The following is a 22,388-nucleotide window of genomic DNA, read 5'->3' on the forward strand; positions in this document are numbered from 1 at the left end:
ATTGTTATGTGTGCAAGGGCTGTTGTCTTGTGTATTGGTTTATAGATTCAGTGACGACGAAGGTCACCTGACACTTTAATATTAACACACAGAAGAACACAGAAACCCCCCCAAGGCTGCAATGATTTAGAATTGGCGCTTTAATAATACATTTATTGTGAAACCTGCTCTCAGTATATGCAATGGAGGCAAAATAATCACATTAATCTCACGTTAATTTCCAAAACGTTCCCATAAACAAATCGAAAATAAAGAAGAAGAGGAAATACAGAGGGGGAACAACTAACTTGAGTGGGGATAAAAAGAAAAACAATGACCATCTAAAAAAAACTGGATTTTATTATTTTCAGAAGGTTTATTTGTTCAACAAGAAGCTGACTACATCAATGAATGACAAACTGAAAATAATATGTTTGCAGAAAAGTATTCTGTAACAGTTTTACCAGACTAATGGAGAGGCAAATTCAGTCACAGGCACAAAAATAAGACAACTATCCACCACCCTTTTTTAATTTCTATAATCTTTAATTGTCCAAGACAATGGCTAAGCTTATTTTTGCTCTTCATACTAATATTTATTTTCAGTAAGACAATTTTTGAGACATTTTTGAGGAGAAATAGGTGCAATCTTAGTTCACTTGATCTACAGTTTTGGGATGTTCGTAGTTTCTTGGAAATAGACCATTTTGTAGTTTTACCTTTTATTGATGGTCAAATCTAGGGTAGAATAAACCAGTTTACCATGAATAATCGGGTACACACATTTTCTTACCAATTAAATATTTACAGATACAGTGGAATATAAATACAATTCTTTCAAAAATATTATTTTAACCATAAATAGTACTACGTGGAAAACAGTTTTCCTATAATAAATGAAAAACACTTGCTACCAACAGCACCCATTAAGAAACAGACTCAACAGAAAAGCTAACACAATTGCTATTACAAGCAGCCTGTAGTAGCTCCTTATTGAAGCTTTTCCTAAGAAAATTCTTAAAATCAGTAAGCCATAAGATGTGCACAACAGCTGTAAGTTGCTGTTTTGTTCACATCATGTTGGATTGCTGAAATGTGCTTGTTCAAATTCAGGCAAGTATAAGTGAACTGATTTGTAATGCAACAGTTTTCTGTTGCACGATTATTATCGTTACATAATAATTAAGTCCAACCCCAAATTTTTAAGATAAACACCAATATTACTAATTTCAGTGGTGTCCGTTTCCAAAATGAGGCTCATTAATCATCATATTGCAAAAGTTATAAAATACAATTTAATGTTAGAAAATTACTACTTCTTCAAGTAGTATCTTACACAAAAAGTCCAATAAGTGAATGTAGGATGTTTTGTTTTGTCCAAATGCATAACGCAGAGTTCAGATTTAATCCGACTCTTGGATTATGATTGAATCCTGAAGCATCTTCAGTTTTGAATCATGTTTGTGGCCTTATAAGGAGGAACATCAGCTTTTCCTGACCTCATGTTTCACACATCATCACCATATCCCTTCACTGTCTAAACAGGTGTTCAACCTACTCTGAAGGATACATTTTTTAAAGTACACACACCAATCCACTAGTTCTCATTCTTCCCTCCTCACGCTCCCAGCTTATTAAGAAGCTTCCTTCCTTCTTCAAAGCCCTGGTGACTGATCCAGTAAGAGATTTCAAGCTGTGCCTTGTAATGATGCAAGCCATGTGAAGCGCAGAGCAATGGGTCAACATGAAAAAAGTTGAAACAATGCTGTAGATAGCATAGAACTGAAAATTAGGAACTTCTTAAACACTTTTAGCAATAAAAACAGAAAACAATGTAATTTTTCCACACATTAAGTCACCACTTTTCATTGATTCCTAATTTATTATCATCACTGATCTATGCATGCCAGAATAGTAACATCCTATGATTCAGTAATCATTACAGGACGCAAAGGTGCAAAAACAGCTTGTTGACTAGGATATAAATTACTATTAACCATAAATTTAAAATATGCAAAAAACGCATACTGTATATCTGTTTAGTGCAGCAAATGATAGAAATACAACAGTTTTGGAGTGTTTTCTTAAGATGCTTTGTACAGTGACAAATGGTCAAACACTGTACAAACACCAAAAGATTTCCAGAAGAAAACATGAGTGAGGAGGTAAGCCTCTGTTTCAACTAATCAGGAGACAGTAAGAATGCATTAAACATCCCGTAGAAACTGATACACTAAAAAACCTAGTAAAGGAGCATATTAGCTTGATTTTTGAGTTAATATAAACACCTCTGGGTTTCCATCCACAAGAGCAAAGAGTAAGGTGATCTGAAAATTACACATAGAAGAAATTCTTGCAACGAATGGAATGTTTTTTTCTCTTCAAAAATTTAGAAATGTGTCACCAGCTAAACTGAAAAGTTTCTGTCCTCTCAAGCAAATCTCACCGAAACATGCCCTGAACCCTTTTCGCATCAAAATGTCAAATGTTTCAAATTATCTTCACTTATAAACTTTAATACATAAATATTAAAGTCATGAATTTTCAAACAGAGGATCTTATCTGCTGGGTAAAAGGCGCGGCATCATTTCCAGGCTCAGAGCCGATTTTGATAAATTTACAAATGCCTTTTAATTAATTTTTTTAAACTTTTTATTTTTATGTGATTTTATTTGGAGAGTTTGGTTGTTCAGATCTACTCTTTAGTTCAGTTGTGAAAATGCAAGTAATTTCTGGTTCATGTATCAGCCAGAATTCAGTTCAACTCAGTTTATTAATATAGCTAAAATTCAAAACAAATGGCATCTTGGGGCACTTTACAAATAAATCTAATCACATTTTTTATTCAATCACACATGCATTCCATTTGATCCTTATCAAACAGTACATTAAGTTCTGCTATTTATTCAAAGTTTAACCCTCTGATGCATAAGTGGGTCCTTTTGGACCCGGTGAGATCATCTTTTTGCAATATCTTTGTAATGAAAGGTTTTCATCACTTCATATTCCAGGTATTCCTCAACAAACATGTTATTAATTCATGCAATTCAAATTTTTAATTGACCTTTTACACATTTTTAGAAATAGCATGTTTTATATTACGACCCCATTATCCCATAAGTGGGTCCAAAATGACCCTCATTCATTTCCTATGGAATTTAATGGGAATCTTTGTTTCTTACCAGCAGTGACTGTCAGGAAAAAAAAAAAATTGTGAACCATACACACTGAGTCCTAAGTCTCACCCCTGAATAATAATATTTTACACAGCAAGAACTTTTACATATAATTATTATCTTTATTTTTACCTCACAAATGTGTGTATGTGTGTCGATCATCAGTGCTGTGACAGTGTTGTTGTCACAAATCAACATACTAGCCTTCTTCAAAGTTAGTTAACACTAGCTATCAAACCAAGCAAGCTAACATTACTGCCTATATTTTATTGTGCACGTGTATTATTTGTGTGTGTCTCCGTGTGTGTCTTTGTTTGTGTCTGACACCCTCCTGGTCACCTCTGTGGTGAGATGTTCCGGGCATGACCCACCGAGAGGAGACCAGGAGACCCAGGACACGCTGGAGGGACTATGTTTGTCAGCTAGCCTAGGAACGCCTTGCGATTCCCCCGGAGGAGCTGGAATAAGTGGCTGGGGAGAGCAAACTATGGGCCTCCCTTCTTAGGCTGCTGCCGTGCAACCTGATCCCGGATAAACGGAAGATGGATGGATGGATGGATGGATGGATGGATGGATGGATGGATGGATGGATGGATGGATGTGGATGGATGGATGGATGGATGGATGGATGGATGGATGGATGGATGGATGGATGGATATATACACACACTCACATGCATGATACACACAGCACAATAGAATACAGACAGCAATGTTAGCTAGCTTGGTTAGCTAGCTAGTTTCAAGAAACGTGCTCTTTCTATCGCCTCCCCCCCTCTCCCCTGCCCACACACACACACGCCCACAAACGCCCATAAACACGGGTCCAAAAAGAGCCACTCATGGAAGACCGTATAGTCAATATGTCATGCATCAAAGGGTTAAAAAAATTTATATCTAAGTAGTAATTCCCAAAGCTCCTTCAGTGCTACTATCGAGGTCTTGGCAGCCTCCCTGACCGCTTCTATCTTGTATTTTCAATAAAGGAATGTCCAATGTTAGTCATGCCACGGTTAGATATTTTTAGTGTACCAGTGTGTGTACACTTTTCCTGGCTGATACCTTCGTAGAACGACTGACTTCTGATCCTGAGTAACCTCTCTACAAACTCTAAAAACATTTCTAAATCAAACAAGAAATGGTTCATAAGGAACAAAGTTTTGTAGAAAACTCGTGCTGAGTGAAAAAGGACAAATTCTCAGAAAGGACTCAGGATTCTGCTTGACCTAAAGAGATCAGTGTAAATCTGTTTTTTTTTTTTTTTGAAAAGCAGCAAAATCTGTTCTTATACCTGTGGGATAAATGTGCTTAGGTTACAGATTCAGATGTCTTTTCATTTTATTTTATGTATGAAATTTTACAACTGCAAAACAAAAGTCTATTTTAAAGTAAGGGTAATGCGTGTGCTGGATACTGTATGTCTTGGAACATCAATTTAATTTCTAAAATAAAAAACAAATATATTATAAAGTTGCATTTTTCCATTTTTTTTTCTCTGATAATGTGCTATTGCAATAAAGCTGAATTCATTTTAAGATTATTTTTACACTTCTTTATCAGGTCTGCCAAAAGAAAACAAAAAGACTGAAGTGAACTGGAATGGAAATAACTTCAAAACATGATCTCGCACACCGTTCTATAACAACAGCAGTGTTGAATCCCTCAGGAACCATTGTGGCATCGAGTCAATGGACCTAATATGGAGTGCTTCCTCTCTTGGGGCACATACATATGAAATTGGCTCAGGTTTCTCTGCTATCACTCACACAGACTGTCAGATGCTTAGTGGCATTCTGTTGATCCAATTAATTAGCTCCTAATAAGACATGGAGAGGAAAGGGATTTGCTACTACTAAGTGGTGACAGAATCAAAGCCCTCTTCAAATTAAGTCAATGTTTTATCACAAACTGACCATTAAAGAGATATATTCCTTCTGAATCATTGTGTACACTAAGTAATTTCTCCCAAGAAGACTCATACCTTAAGCAAAAACTCCTAAACAAAGATTTCCTAACTTTTATTGTCTTGGTTTAACTTCTAAATGAGATCTATTTGCAATTTGCAGCAATTTTGTCAGTGTCACACCCTCGTCTGAGAAGGTTAATCAAGCGGAGCTGAACGGAGGTGACATCCCATCCTGCATGAAGCAGATGTTGTAAATCTACTGCAGCTCACTCAGACAGGTGCCCTCCAGCTGGTTCCTCTCTGTTGCTTTGTGTTTCCTTTTTGAGCAACACTCTGTCCAGCTGTTATGTTCTCCTCATTATAAGGTTGTACAACAAAGCCTGATTAATGACCAAAAGAGGACTCTCTGTAGAATAACATGTTTGTAGATGTAAATGTGCTTTGAATATTTTGATAAAGTTTGGAAAAGATTTTGTCCCCTAGATGTGACTTTCAGATACAACTTCACCATTTAAGACAATAAAATTTAAGATATTTTGGAAATAAAGAATCTAGATAAAAATTAGCCACTGAAAAATTAGCATTAAAAGTCAGCATACATGGAAGAATAAACTGAAACCAGACATGCACCCAAGTAAAATAACTAATCCATTTCGATATGAGCCATTTGTAAGCATACTCTATTACTTGTTATCAAAAAAGTCAGTCAGAAAATCTCTTGGTAGCAACTTAGAGTATTTAGAATGGAAATATGGTTTAGACAACTTTAGTAGTTGAAGTGTGATGTAGTTCAAACCTAAAATTAGAATGCTGAATGGTTGAGAGAGGCTGGTTCAAGTGTTTCAGACATTGAGGATCTATAACTTACCAAAAATGTATGTAATTAATTACAAAACTGGCTTTTCACAAAGTCATAATCTGTTAAATCATATGTGATTACATAAACCTGTTCAGGGACTGTGGGTGGAAATTGATATTTTTTGCTATAACCTATAACATCTCTCCTTTTAAAAAGTTAATGAAATCTTGTACATTTGCTCGGCATAAATAAATAAACAGCATAAACAGTGGGAATTTCACATGGTTTACAGCAAAAAAAAAAAAAAAGAAAGAAAAATATTCTGCGTGCAGCAGTTGTGTGGAAAAGCCCTTATTATAATTAAGTTTTATATAATGTGCAAACAACCATCACTGGTCATTTCTTTTGTTTTTTACCATCATAGTGAAGATAAAACCATAAACTGCTTCCTCTGAAAAGATCCTTCCAGACATGCCATACTAAAATTATTCATAAATTAATTTTTCTATACAAGCTGCTAGCTGCCATAACTCAGCTGATACATACTTCAAAATGAGAACTATAATAACAAAATATCCAATTTGCAGTAATTTACTTGCCTGACAATGTAAATAAACAACTAAATATTAATTAAATACATTGCACTGCCGTTGTTTGAATTGCGTTAATTGCAGATGTATCAAACAGTTCAGTTTGTGAGCTCCGCCTGCCTGCCTGCCAGCCAGAAAAATAAAAACAGCATCCCTCATGTAAAAGCAATGCTATCATAGCTCTTTTATGGCCTGTGAGACATGTTTTTTTGCAATTCATGCATATGGATATACTGCACCACAACACTAATAAAAATGAATAGGAATGTATTTTCCTTCTGTTTCACTCACTGGAACACAAAAAAGGGGACATAAGATACAAGAACGTTATATTTCACAGCTAAGAAAGAAGCCACTGTTAAAGTCAAATTCAAATTTGTCTTAAAACTATTACAAAATTAGAGCAAAATATGACTTCAACACAACTGCTGTTTTTGGTCCAAGTTACCACAAAGACACTCCACCAAAGAATATTTCACATGAGAAAAAAATCGGATTAAATCAACCACCGTAAATAGAACAAATATAATTACTGGGTTAGTGCATTTCCAAAACCAGAAGTCCTGTGGGAAGTTACCAGTTTATAAAATGTGGCTCAAAGAAGAAAAGTGATCCACAGATATTGTCATGGGGAGAAAAGACTCACTGATGCACAAAGGGGGCAAAGCCTGGCCTGTGTGGTCCGATCCACCGGATGAACTGCTGAAGCTTAAATTGCTGAACAGGTTAATGCTGGTTCTGATAGAAAGGTGGTGTCAGAATACACACTGAATCTCAATTTGTTGTTTCTCCAGCCCAGTCAGGGTGTCGGTGCTGACCCTGAATCTAAAATGAGTATGTTATGATCACGACTAGACCAAAAGTAATGGAAGAAGGTTTCCTGGATTAATAAACTGTATATTACATGAATGGCCAGGTGTGTGGGCGTGTGTGTGTGTGTGTGCGTAGGGGTGTGTGTGTGTGTGTGTGTGTGTGTTGGGTAACACTTTACACAAGGCTGAACCATTGGAGAAAGACAAAAGCAGTCTGGCAACATTCGGATAGGAAACCTTGGGTGGTGCCATTCATAGATGTTCCTTTAACACATCCCATCATAGCTTTGTATTTGTTGCAAACACTTTTCCATGGAAACAGTGTTTTCTGATGGCCTCTATCCAATTAGATCTAAAATATGAGAGCAACTACTGTATAGTTTTTACTTCCTGTTTGAAGCATTTAAAATCATCAGGCTTTGATTGGTTTGTTGGCCAATTTGAATGATTCAAATGTAAGTGTTAGCAGTACCTGAATTTAAAATGCTAGCATCAAATCAATGCTTCTTGGTAGAGCGGAAAATGAAGTTTCTTCTTCATAAGAAAGAGTCTCTTCCCTTCCGCTGATGCTACATCATTGCACAAGAGGAGGGATTGCTGCAAAATCAATGACTCAATAGAATCACAAAAGTGTGCTGTTTCGCATAGTAAACTAGACTCACTTGTTTTCTAAACTGAATCAAAATAGAATGCATGTAAATTAATTTATATCTGTCTTTATGGTTGCACATCTGGTATATTTCTGAATATTGATTACATATATTTAAATTAGATTTCTTTTGAACTGGTGCTGTATAAATACACTCAATTGAGAAATACAGAGAGATATCTAAATCGCTTGCCAAAAAGCACAATTGGGTAAAGCCAGTTCTAAATTTCCATGAAATGTTGCAATATGAAATATTTATTCTCAGTCTGTATGCCTGACGTTTCACTGTTTTATTATACTAAATATCCACTATCTCACCCTGCATAACAACTAGGAGTCCGAGGACATCAGCACGATCAGCATTAAAAGGAAATCATGCAAACGAAACAGAATGTGCTTTTTCGAAGATGCATGCACAAACCACAGAATGTTCAGTCTTTCCTACACAAACAGAACATTTCACCAGGAGCCCGACTGCTCTTCCAATTTTAACCACAGTAGATATTCTGGCCAAAACCTTTGTCAGTGGTTGTTGTTGCATGACCCAGACTTGATCCAACAAACTGCTGGCTTTGTTCAAAACCAGTCAAGGTTTTCAATTTTTAATTACAGGAAAATCAATGTGACTGAAGATCTCACTACAACACAATAGACAATGTTAGAATATGTGGTATGCTACTTTTCTGCTTTGGTGAACCTCATGCAGATGCTCAGAAGTGATTTTTTCAAAACTTGAACAAAACAATTCATTTATCTTCAATGCTTTACAGATTCTAATTTTATGCACATATCTACGCTACCTGTTCTGTGATCAACTAAATTTGGTAACAGTAGTTTATAGCTGAGCTAAAGTAAAAACTACATTTTTTTCAAGTATTCATTTACATTTACTTTTTTGTCCTATTACATCCAAAATTTACAGTGACTTTTATGTGAATTTTATGTAGCAGAGAAACACAAAGTAGTACCTAATTGTTATGTGCAAACAAAACAAAAATGTGCCATGCAAAAAAGTCAGGTCTTTTTACTCTGATATCTATTAAATAAAAAAATTACAGTATAAAATATATGAGTTGATCTGTTAGCAAAATAGGTAAGGCTTGGACAAAATGAATGGATAGCTGTGAGCATCAGAGTCTTGTCACAAATTTTCAATTTGAATTAGGTCTTGACTTTAGATAGGCCATTCTCACCATTCAACAGTAGCTCTGCATGCTAAGGCCATCATCCTTTTGGAAAGTGCACCTTAGTCTGAGTCAAGGTCTTTTGCAGCTTGGAACAGGTTTTCTAGCTCCTACAGAGGTCAAAACTGGCCTTTTGGCTTTTCTTTGATGAATGTTCTCCTTTCCTGCCAGAATATCCGTTGCAGTGGAAGGCCATGCATTGGTAGGTTTGTAGTTGTGCCGCAATCTTTTCTCTTCAAAGGGTATAAATATGTTTGTAAGCGATTGAAAATTACTCTGTTGCTAATCAACTCCCCAGTGTCTCTTACAGCAGGGTAACATTTCTGTCCCTATATTTTATAGAACTGTAGAGGCTAATTTTTGACTCCTGAAAGAAAGAAAGGGTTGCAGAAGGTTACAGAAGGTTTCTCATAAAGGCTGTGAAATAACATTTGCATGAATAATAATGTGTGCATCTCTAATATTCACTGCTGTGAGGAAAATGAGCTCCTAAAACTTTCCACTGAGCCGTGCTTTTGTAACTTTATTGCCTGGTTTTATAATCCCATAAGGGTTATAAATGCATTTAGTAGATACTAAAACACAAAGTCTTTAATTTGAAGTCTAGTTTCTGTCAGTCTGTTCAATGTAAATGGATCCTCAGCATTTAAATCACCCTCAGTTCTCTATATTTAAAGTAAATCTTCTGGTAATATCTAAACTCCTTTATAATTAGCTGTAAAATATCACGTTAGACTTTTTCTTTTTGGGCTGGAAAACTAAAAGACAGACTGGAAAACTATTAAAGTGCTAATACAAAGCCTTTAATACATGATTGTGTATGCGCTCATTTTTCAGAAACAGTTCATATGAGTAATGTTTAATTGTCCTACTAAATGAAAATATTGGTTAGAGCAGATTTAAATAACATTTAAAATAATAAGAAACTATGCTTTGTCCATCAGTTACCTTTCATTTTCTTATACTACAACATATTTGATCACATGAATCTCAAAACAAAAACACTCTCACTGATTAGTGAACAATGATTTAACTGACACTTTATTACAATAATGAATTAGGGCAGAAAACACATTATCTTTACTACCATGCATCACTCCCAGTCAATAGTATGTCTATGGCTTTCATACACACACACACACACACACCCAACAGTCTGTGTGTTTCATACTGAAAATGAGCAGCAACTTCTGACTTCCAAACTTTATCTGCTTAAAGTTATATTTTAACATCACACGCAGACAAGGAAGTCAGAAACTGAAAAATGTCACCGTTAAAGGTCAGAGACATCAGACTGATTGATATCAGCTGAATCTCAATGTGCAGATTCCAAAATTTCAATAATTAAAGAGAAAGGTAGAAAAACATGAGGTTCTGCAGAAACACTGTAGCAGCCAGACTCTTTGACAAGACTTTTTTTTTTCTCCAATGTGTCTTACAGAGGATTTAAATTTTAGTTTTACCTTCTGTGTATAATGCAATATTTACACTTTGTAGTCAATCGCTTAAAAACCTTTACCAAAACAGTTGTTAGAACTGCTTAATTAAACTGCAGTTCCAAGTATTCTTGCAGGAATACATTTCTACACCTTTTTCACTCTCTTTTTAGTAAAAAGGTCCTGGAGACAAGCTGACAAAGGCCATCAAGCTTCACCATGGAGTTTACACTCACAGCACATTTGGACACACCAAGTAGCCTGGCATGCAGCTGCTTGGATGGTGGGAGACCACTAGTTCTTGGAGAAATCCCTCACAGGTAGACAGAGTAACAAGCATAGCACACAGAAAGCCATCATAAAGTCAATTTTTCAGTCACCTCACTCCCCAGTGTAGATTCTACTTATCAACATAATGTTAAGATTGCTCTTTATTTCTGCACTTATTTGATATTACTCATCATAGGTTTTTTTTCATGGACTCGCTTTTTAATGGAGAACAAGTCAGGTGTTTCCACAAATAAGAAGAACAATGCAGTTTTTGCCTTGGAATATAGCTGGATACAAGGAACTAATAAAATAAGAGCAGCAATGAATAATGTGATGTCCAGGTGCAAATATGGCCTGTAAACTGGAATAATTAAAGTAGGAAAATCATCTTGGAATAATGATACAACACAGAGCAAAGACACAAAGATGAGGAACAGCGGAAAAATGAACCAATCATGTAAGACGACGAATTGGCAAAAGGAGAAAAACAACTGGGAAAGAAATCACTAATGAATGACAGGTGGTACAAACCAAATATCTAAAACCAGGAAGGGAAGCAACCAACTTAGAAAGCAAGACTAGCTCCCATAAAACAGCAAAAGAGTTACAAAACAAAAGAGGAAGTCAAGCTAATAGAAATACATACTTTTCAAACCCTACAAAACAAACCAGAAACCATTATTTCTTGCATTGGTTCATAAGTTCTGCTAATTTCAATCACATAATCACTGAAATATGCCTTAAGGAAGGGAGCTGTGGCATTTATTTTTCATAAGTTCAAAAAGGAATCTTTAGAAATACCATTTACCATTAACACAAGTGTGGTAAATAATGGCAGCAATGATTTATACAATGCTGAAAGAAACAAAACACATTTAAGCCTTATGTAAGAGGCTGTATAATCAGCTATTATGCACAGATTTAAGTTAAAGGCATTTCTGAAATTCAAATGTTTACATATTCACCAAAATGTGATTTGAAGGCTGAAAATGTAAACCGGTGTCATATGTCCTAGTTTTATAAAAGCAGAACAGTTTTTTCCCCCACACACAGCATGGGCATGTATTGGGTTGTGTGTGTGAAACAAAATGCATAGTTTAGATTTTGTAACAAATCCTCATGCAAGAGTTAGTTTACAATGAAGTACAATAGCAAACAATGCACATATGTGTTTATTACAGGAAAAAACAGTTTAATCCAGCAACACCAACAACATTCAGTGAAATAAATCAGCAGCATGGCTGAAGCAGAATGCAGTGACAAAGCCTTTTGTTGCAAAAACAACAAAAGTGGTTAAAAATAGTAAATATCATATCCTTAAGAAACACTGAAAGCACACTAAAAAGCTCTGACAGCACTTAATAAAAAAAACTTAACAGTAAAAGGACTAATGATGAATGTAAATACTGTTGGCAACTCCTAGAAGATATTCCCTGGTTTTTGTGCCATTTAAATATATTCACTTTGCTTTTAGTTTAGATTGTTGTGGAGTATTAATGCAATCAGCTTTGTGCTACGAATAGGTCTTACATTGTGATGTGAAACATGATCTGACTCTGGTGAAAGTTATATTAAGTTAACGTTGCACAAAAATGCTTCATCAACCATAAAAAATGAGGTACTCTGAACAGTTGAACTCGATTTCAAACAATTATTAGCTTCAGTGTGAATCTGTCAAAGTGAGTCCCAGTGTAAATTTATCATGCAGATAAGATCAAAGACTGGGCAGTCCACTAGTTATCTCAGATTATTTGCTATTATTTCCTACAACATTGGATGCAGCATTGATTCAGTTTGACACTACAGCTTATTTAAATGGACAGATTAACCCTTTAATGTCTTCTCGAGGACCCACAAACCTGGTCTGAGCATCATGAGCACTAAGGTTTTCAGCTCCAACCACATCACAGCAGGATGAAAACAACCTTAACAAAGCAAATAGAGGCTCAAAGTGATGGAAAAAAGGCACAATTCCAGATGATTTTCACTCCTTTCTGCAGCCAATTAAGAGATTAGCCTCTATAATAAAGAAGTGCAGTTTGAATGCAGACTTAATGGATAAAACTGGCATAGCAGCAAATTATTTTATTTGATAGCTACATTGAAATACAAATAGGTATAATCTAAACATAGAGAAGGATCTCTTAAGGTGTCCTACATGTGTTTGTAATCGACCTAAATTAGTTGTGAAATTCTCATGATGAGTTGACAGTATAACAACAGTTACTGAAAAACTGAAAGGAAAATTGTTTAAACATATTTTGATTCAATGCCTACTGATGTGAAACTAATATAACATTTTTAGGTTATTCAATATCATTTCTTTATTGATCTTTGATTGTAAGACAAAAGCTTACTATAAATGTACCAATTATTTGGCCAGAGATGGGAATGGGATGGGAATGCATTTTTTTCTGGCATCACTTTAAATCACTTTAATTAAACAATGGGAATAGTATCATTAAAAATTAGAATGACACTATATAAAAACTGGACATTTTTAAAACTCTTGTATAACCTGAGGCAGTCTGTTCCTAATTTTAAGTTACAACAATCCCTGAAAATGTTTTCTTTTGGTGATTTTTTGGGGGGTCCTTTAGCAGCATTGTTGGCACAAGCGAAAGCAGAGAAACCTTTGACTTTGTGCTCTCCATGAAAGGCAGTACTCAATACCAGCATTTTATGGACACTTTTTACAACAGAGGTCTTGATGTTTGCCTTCAGAGTTGGTACTGGAAAATTGTGGTCATTCTGTTGTGGCCTGCAGGTAACTGAAGTAGTTAAGAGAGTGGGGGTAATGTGTGATTTTATTTCATCTGTCCAGATAAAATATAGTTTGCAGAGGAACTCCGCAAAAAGGTGCAAAAACAAGTTTGGTAATCCAGACAGGTTTACAGGTTTGTTATACAAACAGACCACTAAATGTGTAGTCATGGTAACTGATCCCAGTAATGGCTAAATAAGCAGGATCATCATATCTACTGTGATTCAAAACACAAACAAAATACAAAAATCTGCATGTTTAAAAACAAATACATAAATATGCCTTCCAAAGCTGTTCATAACCTTTGAATTTTTTTACTTTTTTGTACTGGCTAGATGCTTTAACAAAGTTCAAGAGTTGCCACAGTTTCTCAATTGAACTTTAGCGTGGATTTTGACTGATCTATAAATATGTTATAATCTAAATTATTATGTTTTGTGATGGATCAATCTGATAGAGAAACTATCACCCTAAGATTAGGGTGATGGCAAAGAGTCCCACCAACCACCAATGGGAAAAAAAATGCAAAAAGCTGGTAAATAATTACAAACAGGATTTAAATACTGAAATGGTAATTAAAAAAGTGTTATTTTTTGTTATCATTTCAGATATAGTTGTCAAATTTCCAACCAGAACCAAACCAGCTGGCTAAATGAAAATATTTTGAAATCTAAATCTGCCAAGTGTATGAATAATTTTGGGATTAACTGTAAAGTAGACTTCTCATGACTTTCTTTCCACAATCATTTTCATCTTTCCATGTTTCTATGAAGATTAAATCTGTGGGGGAAAGGACAAACTGATGTAATAAGCTGTGGATCACTGCAGCTCTTCCACAGGCCAGTCCAGGTGGATCCCAAAGTCTCGGCAGGTTTAAAGTTGTGTCATACTCTTTTCATTTTCAGATGATGGATTGAACGGTGTTCTGGGAGATATTGAAAGTTTGGGAAATTCCTTTGAAACTCTGTTTTCTCTGTCTTCATCTGTTTGTTCGATATGTCCAAACAAAGCTTTGATTCATTCACAGGACATAAAAGAAATTATACGTAGGTGGATTCTTTTTAAAAACTTCTGAAGGCCCTTAGTTGGATGTGAACACAAAGGCAGGTTTCATTTAATAACCTTAAAATGTAAATAAAGACACGGAAAAATCTAGTGAAAGTGGTTCTCTGAAAATGTTAACAGGTGAGAATACGTTTTTAAGGCCTAAGCACATCACCAGAGATCATTTGTGGGTCTATTTTTTTTTTTCAAACTATTTGACAATAATGCAAAAACGTTTTTAATTTGACTTCAGTTCACAGAGAGCAGCTGATTCAAGTAGCAAATTCTTCCATTCAGCATTTCTTGGAATATCCTTTCATTTATTTAATGAATGACTTCCACAAACAAAAAGCTTTAATAATTAATGACAAAGATTAGAAATACATTAATGCATTTTCCAGCCTTTGTTAAGAAGGAAAGCTGGAGCCAGGTAAAAAAAAAAGAAAGAAAAGAAGCCATCACAGTGGTCAGGCACCCAAAACTTTATATTTCCAAACAAAACAGATGAAAATATGAACCAGCTGCATGTTTCTCTCCATCCAACTGTGCTGTTGCCACAAAAATCAATATTCTAGCTTCATTCAGTTAGAGAGCAATATTTCACAGATGACTGATGTACTGCTGCCAGTGGTCGCTTGTGAAGGATTTGCTAAATAATAAAGCAATTACACCATAAAATGTAAAGCTGTGCACTTGATATTTAGTTTCAGTATAAAGAATGACAGAAAATATATTAGGACAAATATTTCTTCGAGCAACTCATTCAATTCAACAACACACAGTCAAACCATCCCTGCACACAAGCACCCGAGGCAGACTTGCCCGCTCTTCAGCATATGCACTTGCAAGTAAACTATTTTGCGTGGTTTCCCATATTACGCTGTCCCATCGGATCGTTATCACAGATTCCTCGTTTTAGCGACGCATTTCAACGCCGCAGCTATAAATTTGCATTAATACAATTTTAAGCTCGTGTTGCAAAATGTTGCCAAATATTTTTCATTATACCCGAATGGAGCGGGTTACAAATCAGGCCAAAAAAGAGAAGTTAATACTTACCAAAAGTTAGGAGCATAGACAGATAAACTCCCCACTGATCCATCTCTGTCGGAATTTCAGGTTACACCTCGGAGCTTAAATCTACAGAGGAATATTCCTTATGCGCATTTGGGTATCCTTGTTTAATCAGAGATCTTTTTCCCCCCTCCTCAGCCACTCTAATGTAGTTTGTCGCTTGATTTTGTAAAAATTGTTTTATATCTCAGAGTCCCACCAGTTCCTTCCGAGCCGCTCTCTCTGTCGCGGTTTTGTGCAAAGGTACTAGCCATGCGTGATGCTGCGAGAGAAAGTTGTCCTGTGCGCTGAACAGTCCGCTGGTATTGGAGAGCCTTCTGTTGCGCGTCTACGTGGTCGCTGAAGTCCTTGAGTCCGCTGCTGAAGAGAAGCCGAGCGCAGGGAGCAGCCGAGAGGGAGGGGGCAGAAAGGCAGGGAGAGGGGGTTGTTTGTGCAGGAGAGGCATTAGGCATTCTGGTCACACAATGATTGCTTAGCCGCGATTTTCTTTTTTGATCCAAAAAGTAGCTTTTCTTAAAATTCTTGAATTCTGCAGTTCCGCTTTGAAGAATTCCAACCTTCGACATGTGCTTTTACTGGGTATACCTGAGATTCTTAAAGGACTTGGATAATTTTCCCAATGCCTTAGAAGTAGTTTTCTACAATTAAGTATTTTCCTCTTTTGAAAGGCATTTTTTAAATCAAAGTAAAAAAAAAAATAAAAAAAAAAAGTACAAAAAAGCTTAAAAAAGTGTGCTTTTTGTCAAGAAAGTCCCAAAGCAACTTTTGACAAAGTCTGTGTTGATAGTTCTGCTTTATCTTGAGTTGTCATTAATCATCTGTTTAGTTTTCTGGGTGCCCTGTTAGACCTCTGTCAGCACAAAGTGCAACATTGGGGCTTGGGGTCAAATAGCAAAGGAAAACAAATGCGTACAAAAAATTATGTCATAGAATAAGGCTTCTGACAGTATGTATATCCTTATGCGTACAATGTACCAACCCTTTTTTAATTTCTTTTGCAATTTTTCTTAGCAAAAAGTCATTTTATGTAAGTGAACTGAATGACTTATGATGGACCTTGAGTTGACGACGGAGATAAAAGAAGGAATGGCAATGATAATGAAAAGGCAGGACTCTAGGGTTTCAAAACATGTCTGAGATGAGACTACAATTACAAATGTTTGTACAAAAGCTAAGGTCAGATTGTAAAGTGCTGGAAAATAGTTTTCGCTCCCTTTCACGTCTTGTGCTTTTGCTTTTTTGTCACACTTTCAGATAATCAAACACATTATAATATCAAACAAAAATAAACTGAAGTAAACAGTTTAATTTTTTTTGTATTTATTAAAGGAGAAAAAACATCCAAACCAGCTCTGGCTCTAAAAGCTGCTTATGATGTCCTTCAAGGCATAACTGCTATCAAGTGTGAAAACTGGCAATGAGTTTTTGGGCCCCACATTTTTGCAGAGCTGTTTCAATTCAGCCTCATTGGGAGGTTTTCAGACATAATGACCAGTTTAAAATAATGCCACACAATCTTCCCCCAGACTTGTATTTTTATTCATTTTATTTTAAAGAACTATAATAAAAAAAGTCAATAAAATTAATGAAAAGTTTTGGTTGTAAAGTTACAAAAAAGTGGGAAAACAAATTAACTGAGTGCAAAGACTTTTGCACAGCACTGTATACATAAATGAGCATTGCAGGTCTCTATTGAGAAGGGGACAAATCTATTGGAGAAGCAAGAAAATCTTTTAGACTCAAACTACATGATGGATCTTCCATTATTACATTACATAGGCTACATATTTTTGTTGTTTCACACAATGGTTTTCGGCGTATTTCTTTATTGCATCTCAAAAAGTTGTTGGCCAGCGGAGTTTGTAAATGTCAACAAAGCTGCTGAGGAGCAGATAACAGCTGGTCTCCATGTTGGATCACCCAGGCTCACAGTGTGTGCTTTGCTGTATGCATGTGCATGTTGCCTGCAGATCAACCCAGAAGCCCAAAAGGATGATCCAGCTTTATCCAAAGACAGACTGAAGACGGCAGAAGAGCCATTTCGGCCTGTCAATTGTATCGTTATTCCCACATCCTGCATAGCTGCTCTGCTGTACTTTTCCATTGAACAACTTTGGGTGCATTATGTCAGACCATTTTTACGTATCTTATCGTTTGAAGTTTTTGTTTTACTTTTTGCTGAGGAATCAAATAGGGAGGACTGTAACTGTACAATCTTTTTACACCTCAGTAGTTTAACAAGCTCTCTGTAAGGATATCGGAAACAATATATTAACATCTCTGTTGGGACTTGAAGTGCTTAAACAAGAGGAGATACATTCTGAAACTGCTCTTTGAATCTTAAAACAGCAACCCAGTCCCATTGGGGATCTCTCAGAAAAGCATATATTTGCACTGTGCATCTGTAATTTAAAACATAAAAATGTGCAAAACATTGAAAACGCACATATAGTGAAAACTAAAGAGGAAGTTTTCATTTGCCTTAGAAGACTTTGGCATCTTCCCACTGGATTTGTGTTGCAGAGAGCTGCAGAACAGACGTGGTCTGAATAACCTCAACTTTAAGCTTTTTTGCAGGATATTTATTAAGCAGGAAATCTGAGGGTTTTAAAATAAACATTTTGTTATTCATATGCCAGCATATTTTCTTCCTCTCCTAATAATTTCTCAATTAAAAAACAAGATTCTCTATAAATGAGGGAGAGAGACGATTCTCAGCTCTTGCTTTAGGCAAACTCACATTGATTATCTATCTCTGTGAGCCACAGCAACAAGGAGAGAGGATTAGTAATTTTACATATTTTCATGTGTTCAACCACCAGAGCAGGAAACAGTAAATCTTCCAGTGTTTTCATACGTTGATGCCTCTGGAAGGTTTGACAATTTCTAAAAATCAGTCACTTAAAATCGTTTTTCAAATTTATTGCTCTTCCTTGTCAGGATCCAAATATTTTCTTCTCCTTAAATGAAAGAGTCACATTTTTGTAGAAGATGCACTCTTTTTTCATGAATCAGGACACGGTTAGGATGACCTGATGCACCATATGGCTCAAGCTGTAGATCCACCTGGAAACTATCAGTATTTAAAAAAGAAAAGACAAACACAAACATTAGCCAGATGAAACGTGTTTAATAAAAGTCACTACGGGGTGTAAAAATAGTACATTGGAGATAAAATCACTGAAGAAAGAAACTCTTCCAATGTGTTTTATTAATTGTCTTTTTCAATGCACTGACTAACTGATTTAACAATACATTTATCCTTGCTATTTCTTTTTTTTACCATTTATCTTTAATCTTACCATGTAGTAACTTCTATGACTCTGACTGGTACAACACCCAGCGTGTTAAATTTCAAGATGGCTAATTGTGCATAAAAAAGTCAAGGACAATCTGTTTTTGTAGAAAATGGATAATTCTACCTACCAACAGATGGTTGGTCACAAATTGCTTAACAGCTGATTCACATACAGTACCATGGAAAACAATACATATCTTTTGAACTTTAATGTATTACAGCTACAAACTATAATGTGATGTCAACACAAAGTTGTGCATCGTATGAAATAAATGGTAAAAATATGATTTTTAAGACATTTTGCAAGTCAAATATCACCCAAATGTGCTATACCTATCACATAGAGTCAATTCAGCCTCATTGACTCAATTACTTCTAAATAAAATCAATAACAGCAAGTGATTGCTGTCAGAAGTCACCTGATAAGTGAATGGAGCCCATCTGTAAAACTACATTAGTGAACAAAACTGACAGGAGAGCATTAATCAGAGAATCAGTCAAGAAGACCATGGTAACTCTGGAGGAGCTGCAGCGATCCAGAGTTCAGGTTAGAGAATTTATTGACAGGAACTATTCCTGGTAAACTCCATAATATGACTCTTATGGTAGAGTGGTAAAAAGAAGGAAAATGTTGAAAGTTATAAAAAGTTTTCTTTTTTTCCACCTACATACCATATAGTACCATACCATACAGCTAGTGCGTCAGTCAAATGGATTAGAAGTTTGTTGTTGTGTCATGTAAATATGAAAATGTTCAAGCATATGAATATTTTGCAAATTAAAATAAAAGTAATAAAAAAGCAAAGATAAATCAATAAAACGCCCACTTTAAAAGACGAGTCTTATATTGCATCTTGATCTATTGAGCTCATAGGCAGTAGATGAAATGGTAAAAAGTTTGAGAGGGCTAACAACAGCAAACATTCTGTCAACTTTATCTTTTAGACTTAATTTCACCACAAATTAAAACACTCTGATCAGTTGATTGTAGGGACCTGGTGATAACATACAGTTAGTTCAGAAATGAATAAGAAAACAGGACAGGGCTTTAAAACTCCAAATCAGCAAATGAAACTAAATTATGCACTGAACAGAGAGATGGTGCAGAGAAATCAGTAAAGGTGTAACATGGGAATGCTTAAAGGGCCTCGACAAAAGTGTATCAGCTGCATTTGGACATGCTTCAAGGGATCCACAGTAGTTTTATTGTGGCAAATAAAAATTTAATTACAATAACGTATGCAGGAGAAAATAAAAGCATAAATAATACTTTTACACCCCTGCGTTGGTTGTTGCAGCACTCATTTGACCAGTATTTCCTAGCTGATAAGAACAAGAACAAACAATACTTTGGCATATTAGTCAAATGATAAATTATAACCAAAAGTCAAGCCTTAATTTTGATTGGTAGTTGTATCTTGTGCACAAAGCAAACCTATGTTTCCAGCAATGTGTTGCTTTAGTATTTCAGAAGAAGAGACAGCTACAAGCCCCCGAGCTAGATATAGTTTAGCCATCGTAAATGTTGCATATCATCCTTTTAATTAGTCAGACACAAGAAAGCAGCGGCTGTTGTTGTTAGCATGAAAATGTGTCTCTTGAGATAACTGCATGGAGCAGCAAGCCCACACAGTGATCCAAGAGGCACAATAGCGCATCTTGAAATTAAAACACATAACACCTCTGCCTTTAGCACTGCATCACTGACAAGTTCCTATTTTACAGTGTTATTCCCACCTCATCTGCAGTTTACCACTTAATTGCATTTGCTATCAAACATATAATAACATTTGGTTTTCAGTTATAGTCAGATATACTAATAAGATGCAAGAGTGTCATATCTATTTAGGAGTTTTAATGGTTTATTTTCTTAAGTTGACTAGACCGTTCTAAAAGATTAATTTGACCTGATTTAGCTGTTCCAGAAGCAGCTTTGAAGTGAGCTGTGGTTGTCATTTTAAAAACATCCAAATGTGTCCATATTCCATCTATAAAGTCACAAATTTCAGAGGGAAAAACTGAGGTAGTTCTTCAATCATTATTCCCTCAATTTTATGGAAGCTAACAGTACAACCCGTCCGTAGCATGATGCTCCCACCACCATGTTTGACAGCTGGTACACCAGTCTTAGGATTTCAAGTCTCGCCTTGTCATCGTGACCAAGTAGCTGAATCTTTGTCTCATCTGATAACTGAAGCTTTCTGCAGGACGCAGCTAGTCGGCCCAGAAGACCAGCTGCTGTTTTCAGTCAAGCTGGAAGGTTTTTTGTTTTGGAGCAGGTATTATCATCCTTGGATATTTATTAAAATTGTGGACAGTGTTAATGGTTTTGACTCCGATAGCCTTTTAAGTATTTTTATTGTAAGCTCAATAAAAGTAAATGAATAATGTTCAATAAATGAACATTTATTAAAGCTTAATGTTCATTAAGGCACAAATTGCCTTGTTTTGTAGTTTTACATAAACTGTGAGACTCAGGAAGAAGCCACAAATATTCAAGGAGATCTAAGTAATTGATGTTGGCTACAGCAATCTATCAGGATGCACAGTAATGTTTTTATTAGGTTTATTAATTTGTTTTTAATTTATAGTAGCTGTTGTTAATGTTTGTCTTCTAAGCTTGCAATAATTTCACAAATCAGGACCCTCTGCATGACAAAAGATGCAAGTTCTTCAGCTTTCATTTCATCCCAAAATATAGAACACCTAATATTTTTTTGAACTTATTTATTGTAATCCTTCAACTTTGCTGTGTGGAGAAGTTTTAAATGACGGCGGCTTTTCCACTGTCAAGTATCTGATGCTTATTGGAAAAAATGGGAAATTTCAAGCTGGGAATTACGTACCAAAAAAGAAATGTTACTTCACCTTCTATTAGTTAATCTTGCTATAAATACGGCCCCTCTGTTGGCTGTCAGGGAAAGGGAAAAAAGTAGCTCAAGGACCATTCTCTTAAAGATCTATAGGTGGGCTACAAGTGATTCATGCTGCAATAATGACGCCACTGACATGTGTCCAGAACTTGGCTCTGCACTCCGAAACAGTCACAGCTCACGCATGCAGCTCCCAGGGTGGTGACGTCTTGTCTACGCTTGATTGCAAACAGAGTGGTAGTTGTTTCCCCAGCACTCCTGTAAAGCTCCCTCTTTCCCATTCAGTTCCTTCTGCAACAGCTGAGTGGCTTCATATTGGTCAGACTTGTAAATAAATGGTTGATTTATGGAATATTCAAAGAAGTTTAATGTGGCTAAGTAGCAATTAATGTAGAATTAGGTGGAAGTTGTTGCAGCGATCAGATAGGTTCCATGCCAAGCAGAACAATGCTCAGTTGGAGCTCGCCTGTGGGGTGGGTATGTGCACAGACAGCGACTTGGTTACTTCTCACAGCAACAGATGGTGATGCAGAC

General features: G+C 35.9%; 1 protein-coding gene across 1 annotated transcript in view; it reads right to left on the reverse strand.

The window, feature by feature from the left end:
- gfra4b (GDNF family receptor alpha 4b) overlaps window positions 1-16,052 on the reverse strand; it is a 49,032-nt gene extending 32,980 nt beyond the window's left edge. Inside the window, exon 1 of the mRNA XM_032555776.1 lies at window positions 15,669-16,052. Within this exon, the coding sequence (XP_032411667.1) occupies window positions 15,669-15,711 (43 nt within the window). The 5' untranslated portion in view covers window positions 15,712-16,052. The remainder of the gene's footprint in view (window positions 1-15,668) is intronic.
- Window positions 16,053-22,388: the final 6,336 nt, after the last annotated feature.

Source organism: Xiphophorus hellerii, chromosome 23 (assembly GCF_003331165.1).
Source record: "Xiphophorus hellerii strain 12219 chromosome 23, Xiphophorus_hellerii-4.1, whole genome shotgun sequence".
Classification (NCBI taxonomy): Eukaryota; Metazoa; Chordata; class Actinopteri; order Cyprinodontiformes; family Poeciliidae; genus Xiphophorus; species Xiphophorus hellerii.